The following is a 17,919-nucleotide window of genomic DNA, read 5'->3' as shown; positions in this document are numbered from 1 at the left end:
TTTTCAATTGAGTTGCTTGAGCCTCCAACCTCTTATCGGTTTTCGTCATGTGAGCTTGTGTGGCCGTCATGAACTTCATTAAGATCTCTTCAAGGTTGACCTTATTCTCTTCCTTGATCATATCATTGCTCACCGCAAATCCGGGTGGTGGTTGCAAGAAGTTGTTGGGATTACCATAGGCAAGATTTGGGTGGCGATTTGTTTGAAATCCTTGATTGTATTACCCTTGATACCCTCCTTGGTGTTGAGGATGAAAGTTCCCAAAACCTCGATTATTGTTGATGTAGTTCACATCCTCAATATTGGTTTGTTCCTCCACCATAGGCTCCGACTTTGATGTAGACATAGCATCAATTTTGCTATTCATAGCGGTCAATTGAGCCGTCAAAAGAGTTATTGGATTCGAGCTTGTTGTAGCCGCCACTTTCTTCAAAATAGTCCTCTCCACCGGAAATTGGTAGCTATTTGCGGCTAAATTCTCAATGATGTAGGCGGCCTCCTCGTGGTTTTTCTCCAACAATGCTCCATTGGCCGATGCATTCATGTCTCTTTGCATCTCACCACTACACCCGGTGTAGAATACACAAATGATTGTGTTTTGATCTAAGCCATGGTTAGGACACTTCCTTAGCATCTCTTTGAATCTTTCCCAAGCTTCATAGAAGGATTCTCCATCAAATTGGTGAAATTGGACTATGTTCTTCTTCATCTTCATGGTTTTACCCGGAGGATAGAACTTGTTGAGAAACTTTTGAGCCATCTTCTCCCATGTAGTGATAGAACCACCCTCTAAAGATTGATACCATGTCTTGGCCATGCCCCTTAGTGAGAAGGGGAAGAGTCGAAGTCGAACGACATTCTCTGGGACTCCATTTATCTTGATGGTGCCGCATATCTCCAAGAAATTTCCAAGATGTCCATTCGGGTCATCTTGAGAAAGACCGGCGAATTGGTTTTGTTGCACCATATTTATGAGGGCCGGCTTAAGCTCAAAATTATTGGCATTGATCCTTGGAGCACGCACTCCTCCTCGTTGGGCCACGGGTTGGAACATCTCGCTAATGGATGGTGGTGGTGGTGGTGCATTCCTTTGAGTCTCTTGCTCATTGATTCGCCCTTGCATGGCCTCCAATTGTCTTTGGAGTTGGAGGATCAATTCTTGATTTTTCGCCATGTTTCCCTCCAATTCTTTCTCTCTTCTCGCTCTTGCTTTGTTGTGTCGGCAAAAAGCTTCAACTTCAAGGTCAATGGGTATAAGAGGAGCACCCTTAGACCTTGTGTTCATGCACTACCTACCAACCAACAAGAAACAAAGAGTCAAGACACAATCTTAAAATAGAAAACAAAAATAAAGCAAGTAAAATGTCTAAAGTAGTTAAGCACAGTGATTCAAAATATCACAAACAATCAAACTAAACTAATCCCCGGCAACGGCGCCAAAAACTTGTTCGCTATTATTTTTACTACGCCGCAAGTATACGGTGTAGTTGCAATAAAAGGGAAGCAAGGTCGCATTTCACAAGGATTAGTAGTCAAATTCTAGTGATTACCTTAAGTCATTATGCTAGAGCTATTTAGACTAAACAAGGAGGTGAGTGGTTTGATTAACTAACAAATTCAAAGACAAAATAAGAACAATCAAACAAAGTGGATTAACAAGCGATGAAAGTGGTTTAGGGATTAGGCATCGATGAATTAGCAACGGACTTCAATTTAGCTCAATATTAGTCTTGATATTCCTATTTATCTAGAGTGATCTCCCAACTAGTTCTAGCCCCCTCTCGGACGACTAAAACGGTAGATTACGGGTCATAGTTGCCGTCCCCGGTCAACTTCTAACCTATAACTCCCAAAAGCACACTAAGATCGGTAAACTCTCACCCAACTCTCAACCTCCCGGTTTATTGAGTTGATATGTTTCAAACACCTAATCTATTGCAATTATCCTCTCCCGATTCAAATTACAAATTAGAAATGCATAAAGAGTGGCCAACACTTCATACAAGGAATAAAACTAGGGCTTGAAAAGATAATAACAAGGAAATGATCAAGACATATATTAAGCTTAATAATTAATCCATTACATAATCTACTAGCCTAACCTCCAAACCAATGGGGAATTTAGCCTATCATGTTCAACAACAACATACCCAACATAAAAGGAAACATAAATGAAAGAGAGAGAAAGAATGAACAAATCCTATTGAAAAGCTTGCTTCAATCTTCTCTCCTCTTCAATGCTTTCTTCAAATCTTGGTGGTTGAGTGTGTTAATGGAGGCTAGGGTTTTGGTGTGGAGTATTGGGGAAGATGAAATTGGGTGTGTTGAATGTTGGGGAAGATGAAAGATATGAGAAAAAAGGGGGAAAATGGAGTTTTGGGCTAAAAATCACGTCTGGGCCCACCAAAGGGCGGATCCCCGCCTCTTCCCCGCGGTCACGGCATGAAAACGCGGCTGGAAGCAGGGGAGGCCGCGGTCATGGGCTGCGGCCGCAGCTCGGACCGCGGGTGCCTGTCAAAAACGTTCTGGACTGCTCTGGAGCAGAGGACCGCGGCTTACTGGGCAATTTTGGAGCAGAGGCCCGCGGTCGGGCCCATGGTCGTGGCCCGGACCGCGGGGTCCTGGGCTTTATGCGCAGTCCGCTTGTTCGGCTCCGTTCTCCCTCGTCCGAACTCGGATTTGATCGCCGTTTGCGCTCACGGATTCCTCTCGAGACGTACTTCAATCTCATATCTTCAAAATCCTCCAATTAATCCTTGATTTTTCCTGAAATCACTCCAAAACTACACCAAAGAATCAAAACTTCATAAAACTCAACATTAGGGTACAAACACGCATTGGCAAGCAAAATATGAAGGGAAATGACAACAAATCATGTGGAATTGAGGTACGAAAAGCATGTTTGTCACAAGTGCAGAAGCAGAATTCAGAGGGATCAAGAGTAGGTTAACCGAAGTCCTTTGGCTAAGAAGATTGTTGATGGAATTAAGCCTTCACCCAACAAAGACGTGCCAAATGTACTGCGACAACAAGGCTGCCATCAGCATATCTGAGAACCCAGTTCAATATGATAGAACTAAACATGTCGAAGTGGATAGGCACTTTATCAAATAGAAGATTGAGGAAAAGATTGTGGAGCTCCCGTTTGTGAGGTCCGAAGATCAGCTCGCTGATATCCTAACCAAGGATGTGAACTTCAAAAGTTTTTCAGAAGTTCTTCACAAGTTGAGTATCGGAAATCCCGTTACTCAACTTGAGGGGGAGTGTTGAAAGTATTTATGGAAAATATTGGATGAGTTCAATCAAGGATAAAAATCAGCAATCTAAAATCCTTGATTAGAGTAGGATTTATTCTTTCCTTATGTAAATCTTTCTCTTCCCTATAAAAGGGCCTTGTAGTTGACACAAGAGTAATCAAGCAATACAGAAATACAATTCCCTCTGCTATCAATACAGAAATACAAATCTTTTTCATAATGTCGATACCATGTTTAAACAGATAATATATATATATATATATATATATATATATATATATATATATATATTTCATCATTGTTTGTTATTATCTCATGAATTCTCACATGACGTATAATTTATTGAGAATTTATAAAGAGGTTCTCTAATTTTTTATTTATTAAAATAGATGAATTTGACTTGATCCAAGTTGGGACATAAGAAATTTATTAGTTCATAGAGTTGATTAATTTATTGAGTATTATTTTAAAAATGATATACTTATTTTAAAAAGGGTTACTATAGTTGTAGAATTAAATAGATCAAATTATTAATTGAAAAATTAAATATAATAAATATTATAACATTAATTATGTGTACAACGTACACTCTTTTTGCTAGTATATATTAAATATATTTAGTCTAATATCTACATAGTTCAGCTCATAGCCTAGTCCAACTTTCAAAAATAGATAAAAAATATTTCAAAATAATAATTAAAATTAATTTATTTTTGTAGAAGATGGATTAATTTTTTAAAAAGCATGTAGAGGTACGTAGTTTTTATGTAATTTCAATGTATCTGTTATTGAATCAATAGAAAGAAAATAATTATCAAATTATAATCTTAAATTCGTTAAGATTTACTTAAACATAAAAATGAACTGTACGAACTGCCCGAAAAACTTTAGCTCGGGGGTGGTCGTGCAATACCTTCACGTTCAGCCTCCCTATCAGCAAATCCTGGATCCGCCCATACTCAGCCCCACCTCCATCTTCGATCACACACACTACCCATCCCTCGATCTTTTTTTTTTTTTTTATATCAAAAAATGTGTGTCCATACCTCGATCTCATATCACTCTCTGTTTGCCTTTTAATTTAATCTAACGCCATTGACCTGCTGCAAAGACTTGCAAGTCTTTGGCACCACCTTCTATCCTTCTCCATTTCCAAGCACTGCAATATTTTAACTGCCTTAAAATGCTAAACAACTAAAGCTCTTTCTCACTAAAACGATGATGATGTCCCATGCTCTTTACCTGTTGTTGCTCATATCTATATTTTCACTCACCAGCGCCTCCACGCCGGCGCCGGCGTACAACGCCACGGACTTGATCCTCCTCAACTGCGGCGCGTCGGATATCACGAACGACACCATCAGCCACCGGAGTTGGGACGGCGACGAGCGTTCCAAATACGTGCCATCAAACGCCGCCTCCATATCTTCCGCCTCCGAAGCTTCCACCATGGACCCTTCGGTTTTCGAAGTCCCTTACAAGACTGCTCGAGTCTTCCATTCCCCTTTCACATACACTTTCCCCCTCACTCAAGGCCAGAAATTCCTCCGCCTTTACTTCCACCCCAACGTCTACTCCCACTACAACACTTCTCAATCAGTTTTCTCTCTCTTTGCAAATGATTTCACTTTATTAAGCAACTTCAGCGCCTTTCTTTATTCCAAGTACAATTCACTTCCCTCTTTCCACAAAGAGTTCATCATTAACATCGACCAACAGCAGCAGAGACTGACACTAACATTCTTCCCGAATCCAAATTCCTTTGCTTTCGTCAACGGGATTGAAATCGTTTCAGGTCCGGATAAACTCTACTTCAAGGGGAACGATGTGCCAATCAAGGACGTATATCTCAAAGGCGTGACGTATCTGCAAAACAATACAGCTTTGGAAAATCTCTACCGCCTCAATGTTGGCGGCGGCGCCGTCGGAATTTCAGATGACAGCGGCATGTTCCGGGGGTGGTCCCCAGATGATGGTTTCATATTCGGAGCGGACTACAGTTACACGCCTCACCTCGAGAATACTGAGATCAATTACACGCCGGAAACCCCTCCTTACAGCGCGCCGCCGATCGTGTACACGTCTGCGAGAGTGATGGCGAACACCAGCATAAGCCTGGAGTGGGGATTCTCTGTGGATTCTGGGTTTTACTATCTCCTCAGACTCCATTTCTGCGAGTTCACACTCAACGTCACCAAGCAAAACCAGAGGGTGTTCACCGTTGCAATCAATAATCAGACGGCTGAGATCGATTTCGACGTCATTACTTGGGCAGGCGGCCCTGATATCCCCATCTTCAGAGACTATCTAACATGGGTTCCCGACGACGGCCGTCACGGAAAGCAAGACCTGCGGCTTTCTTTGTTTCCGGCGCTTGATGCAATTCCGATGTATGAGAGCGCTCTGTTGAACGGGTTAGAAATATTTAAACAAAGTGATGCGAAACGAAGCCTTGCAGCCGTCAACCCGGAGCTCACGCTGCCGCCGCGGAAGAGAAAGAGTGGGGGATCTTCTATAATTTACGCTGTTACTGGGAGTGTAGCCGGAGTTCTTGCGATGGTTACAGCCATTGGCTTCTTGATCTTCCGGCGGCGGCGGAAAATGAAGGACTCGGCGACGAGCGTCGCCAAGTCATCGACGGGGTCAAGCTGGTCCACCGCCAAAACTAGCGGATCAGCTGCCGTCTCCCTGCCCTCCGATCTCTACAGATACTTCTCCTTCGACGACATCAAAACCGCCACCCGCAACTTCGACCACAACTTCGTCATCGGCAGGGGAGGCTTCGGCAACGTCTACAAAGGCCTCATCAACAACGCCACCACCACCGTCGCGATCAAGAGGCTCAACCCCTCCTCCAGCCAAGGCGCCCGCGAGTTCCTCACCGAGATCGAGATGCTCTCCAAGCTCCGCCACCTCCACCTGGTCTCCCTCATCGGCTACTGCGACGACAACGGCGAGATGATCCTCGTCTACGACTACATGGCCCACGGCTCCCTCCGCGACCACATCATCAACAACTCCGAGAATTCACCATTAACGTGGAAGCAGCGCCTCCAAATTTCCATGGGCGCTGCAAAAGGACTGCAATATCTCCACAGCGGCACCAAGCACGCCATCATCCACCGCGACGTCAAGTCCACCAACATCCTTCTCGACCACAACTGGGTGGCCAAGATTTCAGATTTCGGGCTCTCCAAAAAGGGACACTCGAACGATTCCTTCACGCACATCAGCACCAACGTCAAAGGCACCTTCGGCTACTTGGATCCCAAATACCTTTCAACTAATCAGTTGACCAGAAAATCCGATGTGTACGCATTTGGAGTGGTTCTCTTCGAACTTCTCTCTGGAAGGCCTGCCGTGGATGTGAGGCTCGACGAGGAGCAACATAGCCTGGCCGGATGGGCTCGATTTTGTGTGCGTGAAGGGCAAGTGGATCGACTCATCGACACAAACCTCGCGGGGCAGATTTCAGCAGCTTGTTTGAATGTATTTGTTGGAATAGCAGGGAGATGCATACACATTCAGCCACTAGAGAGGCCTACTATGGCAGATGTGGTGATGGGCCTCGAATTAGCGCTCGCGTTACAGCTGACAATGGAAGACATAACTGATAACTCTCAACAAGAATCTGCAGCACCACAAACAATCAAAGTGAAGTGTGAATTAGAAGAGACGAAATTAAAATAACAAGTAGTTTTTGTCGATCAACATCGATAGGTAGTCTTGCCAAGTGACAAATGTATGTCAGTGTAGATTTGTTTTCTCTATATTTTGGGGCCTCGAATTCGCATTGCAGCTTTGTGTAAGTAGTAAAATGAGCAGTAAGTTGTTTCAGCTTACCAGATGTATCAGCCTAGCTGGTGTTTCAATCTAACGGGTTGTTTAGCTCATCATTCAACGTTCATTTCCTGCGGCTCTGATTAGATTTCTAGTTGTATATTTAAAACTATACGATTTGGATCACTCTAAACTCTCCTCGCAATCAAGATCAACGATAACAAAAAGAACGATGACAAAAGGGATTTAAGTGGTTCGGTTGCGAACAACCTACATCCACGACAGACGAAACTGAATTCACTAAACTCAAGAAAGAAAACAAAGAAATACACAAAGAAAAAAAGTAGTAGAGATAATTAATGAAAGAAAGGGCCTCTCAAATTAAAAGAATGGTAGGTCCATGAATGTCAAAAAAGGATTATAATATATTTTTTGGATGAACGAAAATGATAAATTTGTGATTTTTTTTTTATGGACATAAGGAGTACTATCTAATTAAATATTTTTGATTTGTAATTTATTCTTCAACTATGATAGAAAACCCAAATTTAAGTATTCGCTCGCACCATACGATCTCTCAGCAGGGACGGATCTAGAAATTTAATAATGACCGGGCGAGATTTCACCGAATGATTCTCTCATAAAGTTTTAATAAAGAAAACGAGTTGAATCTTGAATAATTATTTGAAATGACATAATTATGACCGGGCGAGATTAACATATATAGATAAAAAAAAATTAAAATCATACATTTATAGGTAACAAAAAAAAAATTGACCGGGCGACAATCTGGGGTGCCTGGCCTTTAGATCCGTCCCGGTCTCTCAGCCCCACCTTTAAAAATGAATAAAAAAATGGAAATGATAAATAGACACTCAGTGTCTAAGACACCACTATAAAAACCCGGTTTTTTACTTCTGTTTAGATTGGCCGGTTTTTGGGTGAATTGTGTTTTTACTATTTTATCCCTTATTTATTATATTCTTTTTATTGTTTTGTATTTTCGGTTTTATAATTTCCAAAATTTATGTTTTTATGTTTCCTTATTTTTCGGTTTTTTTTTCCTTATTTTTCGGTTTTTTTATTTCCGTAAATTATATAAATCATATATAATTCGAAGTTTACATGATTTTTTATTCCGAAATTCTTTTGATTTATTTGTTTCAAAATTTTATTATTGATTTGTTACCAATAATTTAGGGTTTCTTGTTAAAATAATCCTAGATTTGTTTCTAGCTATTATTTTTTTCGAAATTAATATTATTTATTTTATTCGAAGATTATTTATTTATTTCAAAAATTATGTTTTTCTCCCACTATTTTGGTGATTCTCCTAAAAATAATCCTAGATTTGTTTCAATATATTATTTTTTTATTGTTTCGAAAATAATATTATTTTTTTTCGGAAATTAAGTTTTTTTTTATTCGAAAATTATGTTATTTTTTTCGAGAATTATGCTATTTTTATTTGTTTCCACTAATTTGGTGATTCTTCTAAAAATAATCATAGATTTATTTCCATGAATTTAGTTATTCTCCTAAAATAATCCTAGATTTGTTTCCACTAATTTAGGGATTCTAATTCTCCTATAAATATTACTCCCTTCGTCCGTGATATCGTTTCCACATTTGCCATTTCGGTCCGTCCGCGATATCGTTTCCACTTCCATTTATAGTTGTAGGGTCCACATAACACTTTATACTCTTAACTTTATATTTTTACCTTTATGGTGGGCCCAAATTCTACTCACTACAATATTCACTACTATCGACCATTTTTCTTAAAACTCGCGTCGTCCACAATGTGGAAACGATGTCGCGGACGAAGGGAGTAATAGATTTGATTCCACTAATTTAGAGATTCTAATTCTCCTAAAAATAATCCTAGATCAAGTGGATCGACTCATCGACACAAACCTCGCGGGGCAGATTTCAGCAGCTTGTTTGAAATGTATTTGTTGGAATAGCAGGGAGATGCATACACATTCAGCCACTAGAGAGGCCTACTATGCAGATGTGGTGATGTGCCTCGAATTAGCGCTCGCTTTACAGTTGACAACAAAGATGGAAGATGAGAATCATGGAAGTCAAGTGGTTATTTCTATGGAAGACATGAGTGATCACTCTCAATCTAGCACCACAAACAATCAAAGTGAAGGGTGAATTAGAAGAGACGACATTAAAATAACAAGTAGTTTTTTGTCAATCATTAGTAACAGAGGACATCGATAGCTAGTCTTGCCAAGTCACAAATGTATATATGCCAGTGTAGATTTGTTTTCTCGGGCCTCGGAATTCGCATTGCAACTTTGTGTAAGTAGCTCTAAGATTACCAAAGATGATAGTATCATGCAGAGAGCACATAGTGTTAGTATTATTCTGAGCTAGTCTCAACGATAATGACTCAGTTGGTGAAGTACTGAATGTGAAACAGTATTTCAACAAAAAGAAATCCAAGAAGCAGTGGAAGAAGGCCAAGAAACCGGGGCAGGATAAAGGAAAAAAGCAGTGGTGAAGAAGACTCCATAAAATGCCATTATTGTCAAAAGTCGGGGCATATAAGGAAAAATTGTTTCAGTTGAAAGAAGAAGCAAGCACATAAGAATCAAAAGGAAAATATAGCCTATGTAGCTGAAGAGTGTGTGGGAGCATAAGTTCTCACTAAGATCCATGACTCTGAAGGAGCAAAGTGCCATTTTTCACCTACAATACACTCTCATCTAATATTTCTTAAAACATGTGTCACTCACTCAACAGTATGTTTTTAAAAGACAGGGGAAGTATTTTATTTTAAAGGTAAATTTGTAAATGAAATTATATATGGGTAACACCATAGTCTAATTAAAGTGTTAAATATAAATTTTAATAACTTTTAATACCGGGTATAAAAACTTTTAATTATTTAAAAACTAACTTTTTGAAAAGAAATAAATTCTTAATAAAATATTTTGAATAAACTTAAATTTAAAAGAAACAAGCCAAGACGTAAAGATAATATTCCGTTTGCCCGTTTGGGAGACGGAGGGAGTATTTGGTATGATGTATTAAGATTACATATATAAAGTTAATACTAATAACTATAATTATGATTTGTATATACCACTTCCATAGGGGTATACAGAATTCCTCAACCCACTATAACATTTTTTAGCTTTTAATTTATAAAGGATCGTGTGTTTCATATTACTTCTTACCAAATAAAATATTAAAGTGTCATAGACATATTATACACTCTAATCACTTGTATCATACGAATCTTTAAAATATAATAATATCTTTATCAATAATACATCATATTCAATTTTAGACCATTTCACGAGATTTGCTTTAAGATATAAATTAATAATATACCAAATAATATCTTTAAGACATAAATTAATAAAAATCACGTTCCCACATATACCAAACTAAAATTGAAGGATAATTTGGTTTGGGTAATTTTATTCATAGCCCCTATTTTACTTAATGTAGCCCCTATATAAAATAATAATAATAAATAATTATAAATTTACTAATTTATCCCATAAGTTACAGCTTTTAAATAAAATATGATTCTCCTTTTAATAAAATTAACTCTGCATGTATAGCCCCAATCACAGCCCCATCTTCTTCTTCGTAAATCTCCCTGCTTGCGTGTATAGCCTTAATCAAAAAGTCCTCCATCTTCTTCTTCAAATCTACCTGTTGTGCCTTCTTCCCAAATCTGCCGTCGCCTCCTCCCTCGATTTCCGGCAACCACCTCCGGCTTCAATTTAGACGAAGGCCACCATCTTCACCCTCTCACGATCCGAACAACAACAATGGTGAGCAAAGTCGCTTCGCAGCCGGTGCTATCGGGCAACAACAACGATCAAAATAGAGGATCAACTTTTGCAAGATATACAATAAGGTTTTTTCTATATAGATATACCAAATACACCAAGAAATGAGCCTATGAAAAATCAATTTTCTCTAAATTTAAATTTATCGTCGAAACTGACATCGTCGTCCGATACGATCTGGAGGCGGAGATTCTTAGGAGGGAGGCTAATTTGATGAGAAGATTGGTGCCATGTAAAGAAGCTGCCTCACTAAATCGCAGTGGCCATTGATAGCAGCCCAATCTTTCGGAGAAGCAAACCACCATTGATCTATTGTGCTATCCCATCTCAAAGGGAAGTATGTGGAAGGAGGAGAAGGAGAATTCATTGAATTTATCTACAAACCTTGCTAAGTGTGTTCACGAAAAGTTTGTAATTTCTTTTTATTTCTGTTTGGTAAAAGAAGAAAAAAGAGAAAATGGAAGAAGACTAGCAGAGGTAATCGAGGTAATCCTCTGAACCAATAAAGGAGGCTATAGAAGGAGATTATATGAATTATAAATTTAACTATTGTTGGGTATCTTCGCCTTGCCGGGATTACTCCTCTTGTTTCTCGAACCTCCGGTCCGTCTCACTTCGTGCTCAGGCACTTCTTCTTCTTCTTTAGGCCTTCACTCTTCCTTTCCAGATATTCTATCTTCAGCTCCAATTCTGCCTCCAATTACCTGTACTTCAGATCTGCACAAATAAAGAGTAAAAGGAGTAAAAGGAACAAAGGAAAGAGAAGAGATAAGAAATCAGAGAAGGGTTTCAGTCGAGGGAAAAGGTGTCCTCGGGACACAGGGGCTCAGATTTTCCCCCTTAAACTCAGCAACCCTTCCGGCAGCTGAATGATCAAAGGCAAGGTATGGATGACGGAGCAGCTTCTCAGATCTCAGCAGAGCCACCAACAGCAGGAGCCAAGGTCAGAACTCCGGCGGCTCAGATTTTCTCAGGTAACCACCAAACAGGGCTCCGATGGTCTGGAAAGCCCGGTGATACCACCACCCACGCAGGGAATCCCGTATTTTCAAGGAGTTTAACCACAAAGGAATAGCAGAGCCTTTCAGTCCTTGACCATACGTACTCCCAGCCTGGGAGAGCATCAGAGATATAAAGGGGGCAGCAGCATCGGTAGGGAGGCGTGCCATTGAAGGCGGTGGAAAAACCAAGGCAGGAGGGCGGTGGAAAGTGGAGAGAACGAAGAGTCAGAGAGAGAGTGGAGAGATTAGGGTTTGGGAGCGGCGCTGAGTGAGATGAGAGAGAGAGAGAAGCGGGGAGTGTTATATCCGGGGTGTGAGTGGGCTAGGGTTAGGGAATGGGCTGGGATGAGAGATTGGGCTCGGTTCTGGGCCCTGAAGTTGGCCCAGACCCAAAAAGAAAAAGAAAGGGAGAAGGAATGAGAAATGGGCCAACCTCACATATCCACCTTTGGCACATTGATCATTCTGTCACCAGGGAAGAGCCATCAATTGAGTTGGAGTTATCATCACAGCCCAAATTTTTACTCTTATCTGCCACAAAGTCAAGACAAGAGAGGGTGAGAAAAATATTAAGCATATTTGTCTCAATCTCAAACCACAGAGACCAACCCAGGGTAATCACCAATTCTCAAACCAAAAAAGGTTATCATTGAAGACACAGCATGCACACACAAAAGAACCACACAAGGAACACAAGGGAAAAGAAGAGAACAAGACACAGAGACAAGAGAACAAAACAGGACTCTCAACAAACCAGACACACAGAGTAAAAGAAAACATGCAGAGCAAGCAAACACAGGACAGAACAGAGCAACAGAAAAAAGCAGAAAACAAGCAGCCACAAAGGCTGAACTTGTCACAAAAAATATAGAGGGATCATCCAGGCCCAATGTTCAAAGTCTTTTTGCAAGATTCCAGCTTTGCAACTGGTAGGCACTTAGTGCCCATATCTGCTGGATTGAACTGAGAGGGGATCTTGTTTAGAATGACATCACCTCTCTCAACAACATCTCTGATGAAATGATACTTGACATCAATATGTTTAGTTCTATCATGAAAAACAGGGTTTTTGCACAGTTGTATAGCAGACTGACTATCAGAGAAAAGCACAGATTTGTCATCAATAAAGTTTAACTCAGAAAGCACACCATTCAACCATATTGCTTCTTTTACAGCTTCAGTAGCAGCTATATATTCAGATTCTGTAGTGGAGATGGCCACAATACCTTGTAATTGAGACTTCCAACTAATACAAGCATCACACAAAGTGAACACATATGAGGTGGAAGACTTCCTACTATCTTTGTCATTAGCAAAATTGGAATCCACATAACCCACACATTTCACACCATTTTTAGACTTAGAGAAAAGCAGACCATGTTTCATAGTAGACTTAAGGTATCTGAAAAGCCATTTCACAGCTTCCCAATGAGGGAGACCAGGATTTGACATGTATCTACTCAAACATGAGACAGCATAAGCAATATCAGGTCTAGTGCTAATCATCAAGTACATAACAGATCCTATAGCATTAGCATATGGAATGGTTCTCATTTCTTCAAGGTCAGTGTCAAAGGTGGGACATTGCTTCTTACTAAGCTCAAAATGGGATCCAAGAGGCACATTGACAGGATTGCATTCAAACATGTTGAACTTATGCAAGACTTGTATCACATACTCAGATTGATGCAGCAAAAGGGTGCAGTTATCCCTATCTCTTTCTATGCTCATGCCTAGGATTTTCTTGGCATCACCTAAATCTTTCATGTCAAATATTTCACAAAGGCACTTTTGAACATGTTGTATAGTTTTCAAGCAAGGACCAAGGATAAGCATATCATCAACATATAGAAGCAAGAATACAGGAGACTTACCACTCAAGTGATACAAACAATGATCAAAACTGCTCCTAACAAAATTTATGTTTTTCATGCATTGATCAAATTTCAAGTTCCATTGTCTAGGTGACTGCTTTAGGCCATATAAAGACTTTTTGAGTAGGCAAACATGATCAGGAAAGTTTTTATCAACAAAACCTTCTGGCTGTTTCATATATATATCATTTTCCAGCTCACCATGCAAGAAAGCAGTTGTAACATCCATTTGTTTCAGTTCCCAATTAAAATGAGCACAGAGAGCAAGCATGATGCGCACAGTAGTAAATTTCACAACAGGAGCAAATATTTCATTATAATCAATGCCCTCTTTCTGTGTAAAACCTTTGGCAACAAGCCTAGCCTTATACCTGACATTTTCCACCTCATTTTTAATCTTAAACAACCATTTGCATTCAACAATAGAGCAGTCAGCAGGTTTAGGAACCAAAATCCAAGTGTTGTTGTTATGCAGAGAGTTCATTTCAGATTCCATAGCAGTTAACCACTTAGCAGATTCATCAGAGTTAACAGCTTCAGAATAAGAACACGGTTCAGTCTGATCCACATTGTTAAACACATTAAAGGCATACATGGACATGTTGTAATCATCAAACCTAGCAGGCTGCCTAACCTGCCTTCTTTCTCTATCTCTAGTAAGTTGGTATTCATTCAAATTATCATTCACAGTCACATCATTTTGGGCAGGCTCTTGCACATCATGTTCATTCACAATAGGTTCAGGAATTACAGGATCAAGGGGAGGAGTAGGATCAGGATTTGGCTCGGGTTCCACCTCAACAGGAATCACAGGAGTAAACATGAACTCATATCTAGCAGCATCATAAGCATTTATGTTCTCCACCTCACTTGGAGCAGCAAATTGTGAGGAATTCAATAAGCAAGGAAAACTCAGTTCATTAAAGGAGACATATCTGCTAACACATGTTTTAAACCCAGGCACAGACCTATCCCATAATCTATATCCCTTAACTCCTTCAGGGTAACCTAAGAAGATACACTTCTTTGCCCTAGGTTCCAGTTTATCAACACTTTGATGCACATAAGCAGCACAACCAAAGACTCTCAAGTTTTTCATGCATACAGGTTTATCCCAAAACACAGACTCAGGAAGCTTACCAAGCAAAGGCACAGATGGGGATCTATTGATCAAATAGACTGCAGTCATAAGAGCTTCACCCCAGAAATGTTTTGAAAGACCAGATGCAACAAGGAGGCTCCTAACTCTCTCAAGGAGAGTTCTATTCATTCTCTCAACCACTCCATTTTGTTGTGGAGTGTATGGAACTGACTTATGCCTAATGATGCCTAACTCAGAACACCATTTATCCATGGAATGATTACAAAACTCAAGACCATTGTCAGTTCTAATGCATTTGATGCTTTTTCTGGTTTGGTTTTGAATCTGAACAGCCCATTTAGACAATTTATCAAACACATCAGATTTGTGCTTCATGAGAAACACCCAAGTTTTCCTAGAAAAATCATCTATCACAGACAAGAAATACATATTGCCACCATGAGTGGGCACCTTTGCAGGGCCCCAGACATCAGCATGCAGATATTCAAGGATTTCAGTGCTAACATGCTTTCTTGGATAGGGAACAGATGTGGGAAATGCAGACTTGTGATGTTTTCCTAATATGCAAGGTTCACAAAATGTTATGTCTGGAATTTTGTCATTACCAAAACAACCAGTTTTTCTCAGAATATCCATGCCCTTATTGCTTAAATGACCTAGTCTAGCATGCCAAAGTGCAGACTTATCATCATGAACCATATTAGCAACTTGTAAAGGCACAGATTCAGCATGCACAGCATACAAATTTCCCTTCCTAAGTGCAGAAAAAACATGCTCAGAATCTTGCTTGAATTGAAAACTCAGATGATCAACAGATCCAGTTACCCTATTATCAGCAATTTGGGACACAGATAACAAACTGTACTTCAAGTTGGGAACAAATCTGACATCAGTCAAAGTAAGGAATTTTCCATTTTCAAATCTCAAGCATATATCACCCTTCCCAATGATTTCACAACTCTGACCATCTGCTAAAGCAACATGACCAGACTTGACAGGTTGTAGGTTAAGGAACATATGCTCATGGGGAGTAACATGAAAAGTACAGCCAGAATCAATGAGCCATTCACTGGAACTCATAGTTTTTGAAATTGCATTTGAGTAACTGATAAACTGAAAATCATGGTCATGCATCATGTAAACACAATCTTCCTCAAACACATTATTGGCATTCTGACTAGGCTCTTCAGGAGTAGGTTGCTTTTTCTGCTTAGGGAATTTACATCTATTAATGAAATGACCTGGTTTTCCACAGTTCCAGCAGACCTTCCTAGGCTTTTGATCAGAGTTTTGGTTCTGGTTTTGACCTCTATACTCAGAATTTTGATTATAAGGTCTCATATCCTTAGGCCTATCAAGGTTCTGACCCCTATTGAAGTTCTGGGGTTGGTTCTTATTCACATAAAGGATTTCACCATGCAGAGGTTTTGACTTAACCAAATTTAGTTCACTCTCCTTAGACTTAAGGCCATTGGTGATCATTTCACAAGTAACTTTTGACCCACCATACTTCAAAGCAGATACCTCAGCAAAAGGCTCAGGTATTGAGTTTAAAAGAATTTGGGGTGCATACTTCTCAATAGAATCATCTCCAGCAAGTTTTAAGTCATGCAGGAGTTTATTGAAATTTTCCATGTTAGTGTCTACATCCTTAGAAGGATCCATTTGAAAAGACATGAATTGGTTTTGCAAAGACCATGTTGACACTTCAAAGGGAGCAGCATATAAAGCATTTAAATCATCCCACAGATCTTTTGCACAAGCATGATGAGACACTTTTCTGACCACAGAACTGCACAAGTTTAATAAAATAGTGGCCCTAGCACTATCATTTATTTCCTGTAATTTAACATCAGTAACAGTCTCATCAATTTTTGTGGTTATGGCCCTTTTTACCTTTTCTTTAACAAGAATGCACTCAATTTTGATTTTCCAGTCCTGAAAATCGTCCCTGCCATTAAATGGCACTACATGCATGTTATTCATGATGATGCAGATGAAAACAAGGAAGATCACTCAAGCACAGAGCAAGAGACACCACAGTAAAGGCCACCAAGACCTTAAAGAGGAAACAAAATGGAGTTCAGGAGCAGGGAAACAAAGAGCCCAGATCTCAGCACAGATTGATCTGTGGAGCAAGGATTCACACTGGTCCCTCCAAAAGTTCCAACAGGACTTAACAAAGTCCAGAAACTCTCAATCTGAGGGAGTTTTCAAGGTATACAACCTTTTAGAGAGCAAGAATACAGAGAAAAACAGAGAACACAGCAGAAGTTACAAGTGTACTACTGTAAGCCTCGTATCAGTCAAGCTATCCAGGCTACCACGCACGAGAAGACACTTTAAAGTGAATTCAGACGGACTGGACCGTAAGCTTAGACCAACGGTGAGCTTTTGAATGCTCTTGAGGTTACAGGAGATAACACAAGAACTCAAACAAAAAGCAGCAAGCGGAAGCAAGTAAATCAGGATCGAAAGACACCCAAACGACCAAACAAAACCAAGCAAAAAGAAAAGCAGCAGGCAACACCAACCCTAGAACTAGGAGTTTCAGTGAATCAGCCAATTTACCAGAGCCGAGCTCTTCAGGAGGAAGAGCCGGACTTACCAATTTCCTTGCTCGTCGGGAGCGAGTCGGCGCAGCCAAAGGGCGGCGGGGTGAGAGGGATGTGTTCGGGGGGAGCCCCGGCAAGGTCCCCGTGGCTCTGATACCACTGTTGGGTATCTTCGCCTTGCCGGGATTACTCCTCTTGTTTCCCGAACCTCCGGTCCGTCTCACTTCGTGCTCAGGCACTTCTTCTTCTTCTTTAGGCCTTCACTCTTCCTTTCCAGATATTCTATCTTCAGCTCCAATTCTGCCTCCAATTACCTGTACTTCAGATCTGCACAAATAAAGAGTAAAAGGAGTAAAAGGAACAAAGGAAAGAGAAGAGATAAGAAATCAGAGAAGGGTTTCAGTCGAGGGAAAAGGTGTCCTCGGGACACAGGGGCTCAGATTTTCCCCCTTAAACTCAGCAACCCTTCCGGCAGCTGAATGATCAAAGGCAAGGTATGGATGACGGAGCAGCTTCTCAGATCTCAGCA

At 40.2% G+C, this 17,919-nt stretch overlaps 1 protein-coding gene and 1 non-coding gene across 2 annotated transcripts; both read left to right on the top strand.

Moving 5' to 3' along the window:
• The first annotated feature begins 605 nt into the window (after nt 1–605).
• Nucleotides 606–712, top strand: LOC130991129 (small nucleolar RNA R71). The gene has a single exon (XR_009091091.1). It is a non-coding gene; the product is annotated as a small nucleolar RNA R71 (small nucleolar RNA).
• A 3,729-nt stretch (nt 713–4,441) lies between these two features.
• Nucleotides 4,442–7,129, top strand: LOC130989778 (receptor-like protein kinase FERONIA). Its single transcript, XM_057913878.1, has one exon. It carries the CDS (start codon nt 4,476–4,478, stop codon nt 6,945–6,947), a length of 2,472 nt encoding a protein of 823 aa, XP_057769861.1. The 5' UTR covers nt 4,442–4,475; the 3' UTR covers nt 6,948–7,129.
• The last annotated feature ends 10,790 nt before the right edge of the window (nt 7,130–17,919 follow it).

This window comes from Salvia miltiorrhiza, chromosome 6 (assembly GCF_028751815.1).
Source record: "Salvia miltiorrhiza cultivar Shanhuang (shh) chromosome 6, IMPLAD_Smil_shh, whole genome shotgun sequence".
Classification (NCBI taxonomy): domain Eukaryota; kingdom Viridiplantae; phylum Streptophyta; class Magnoliopsida; order Lamiales; family Lamiaceae; genus Salvia; species Salvia miltiorrhiza.
This window is presented reverse-complemented; position numbering and strand designations above follow the sequence as displayed.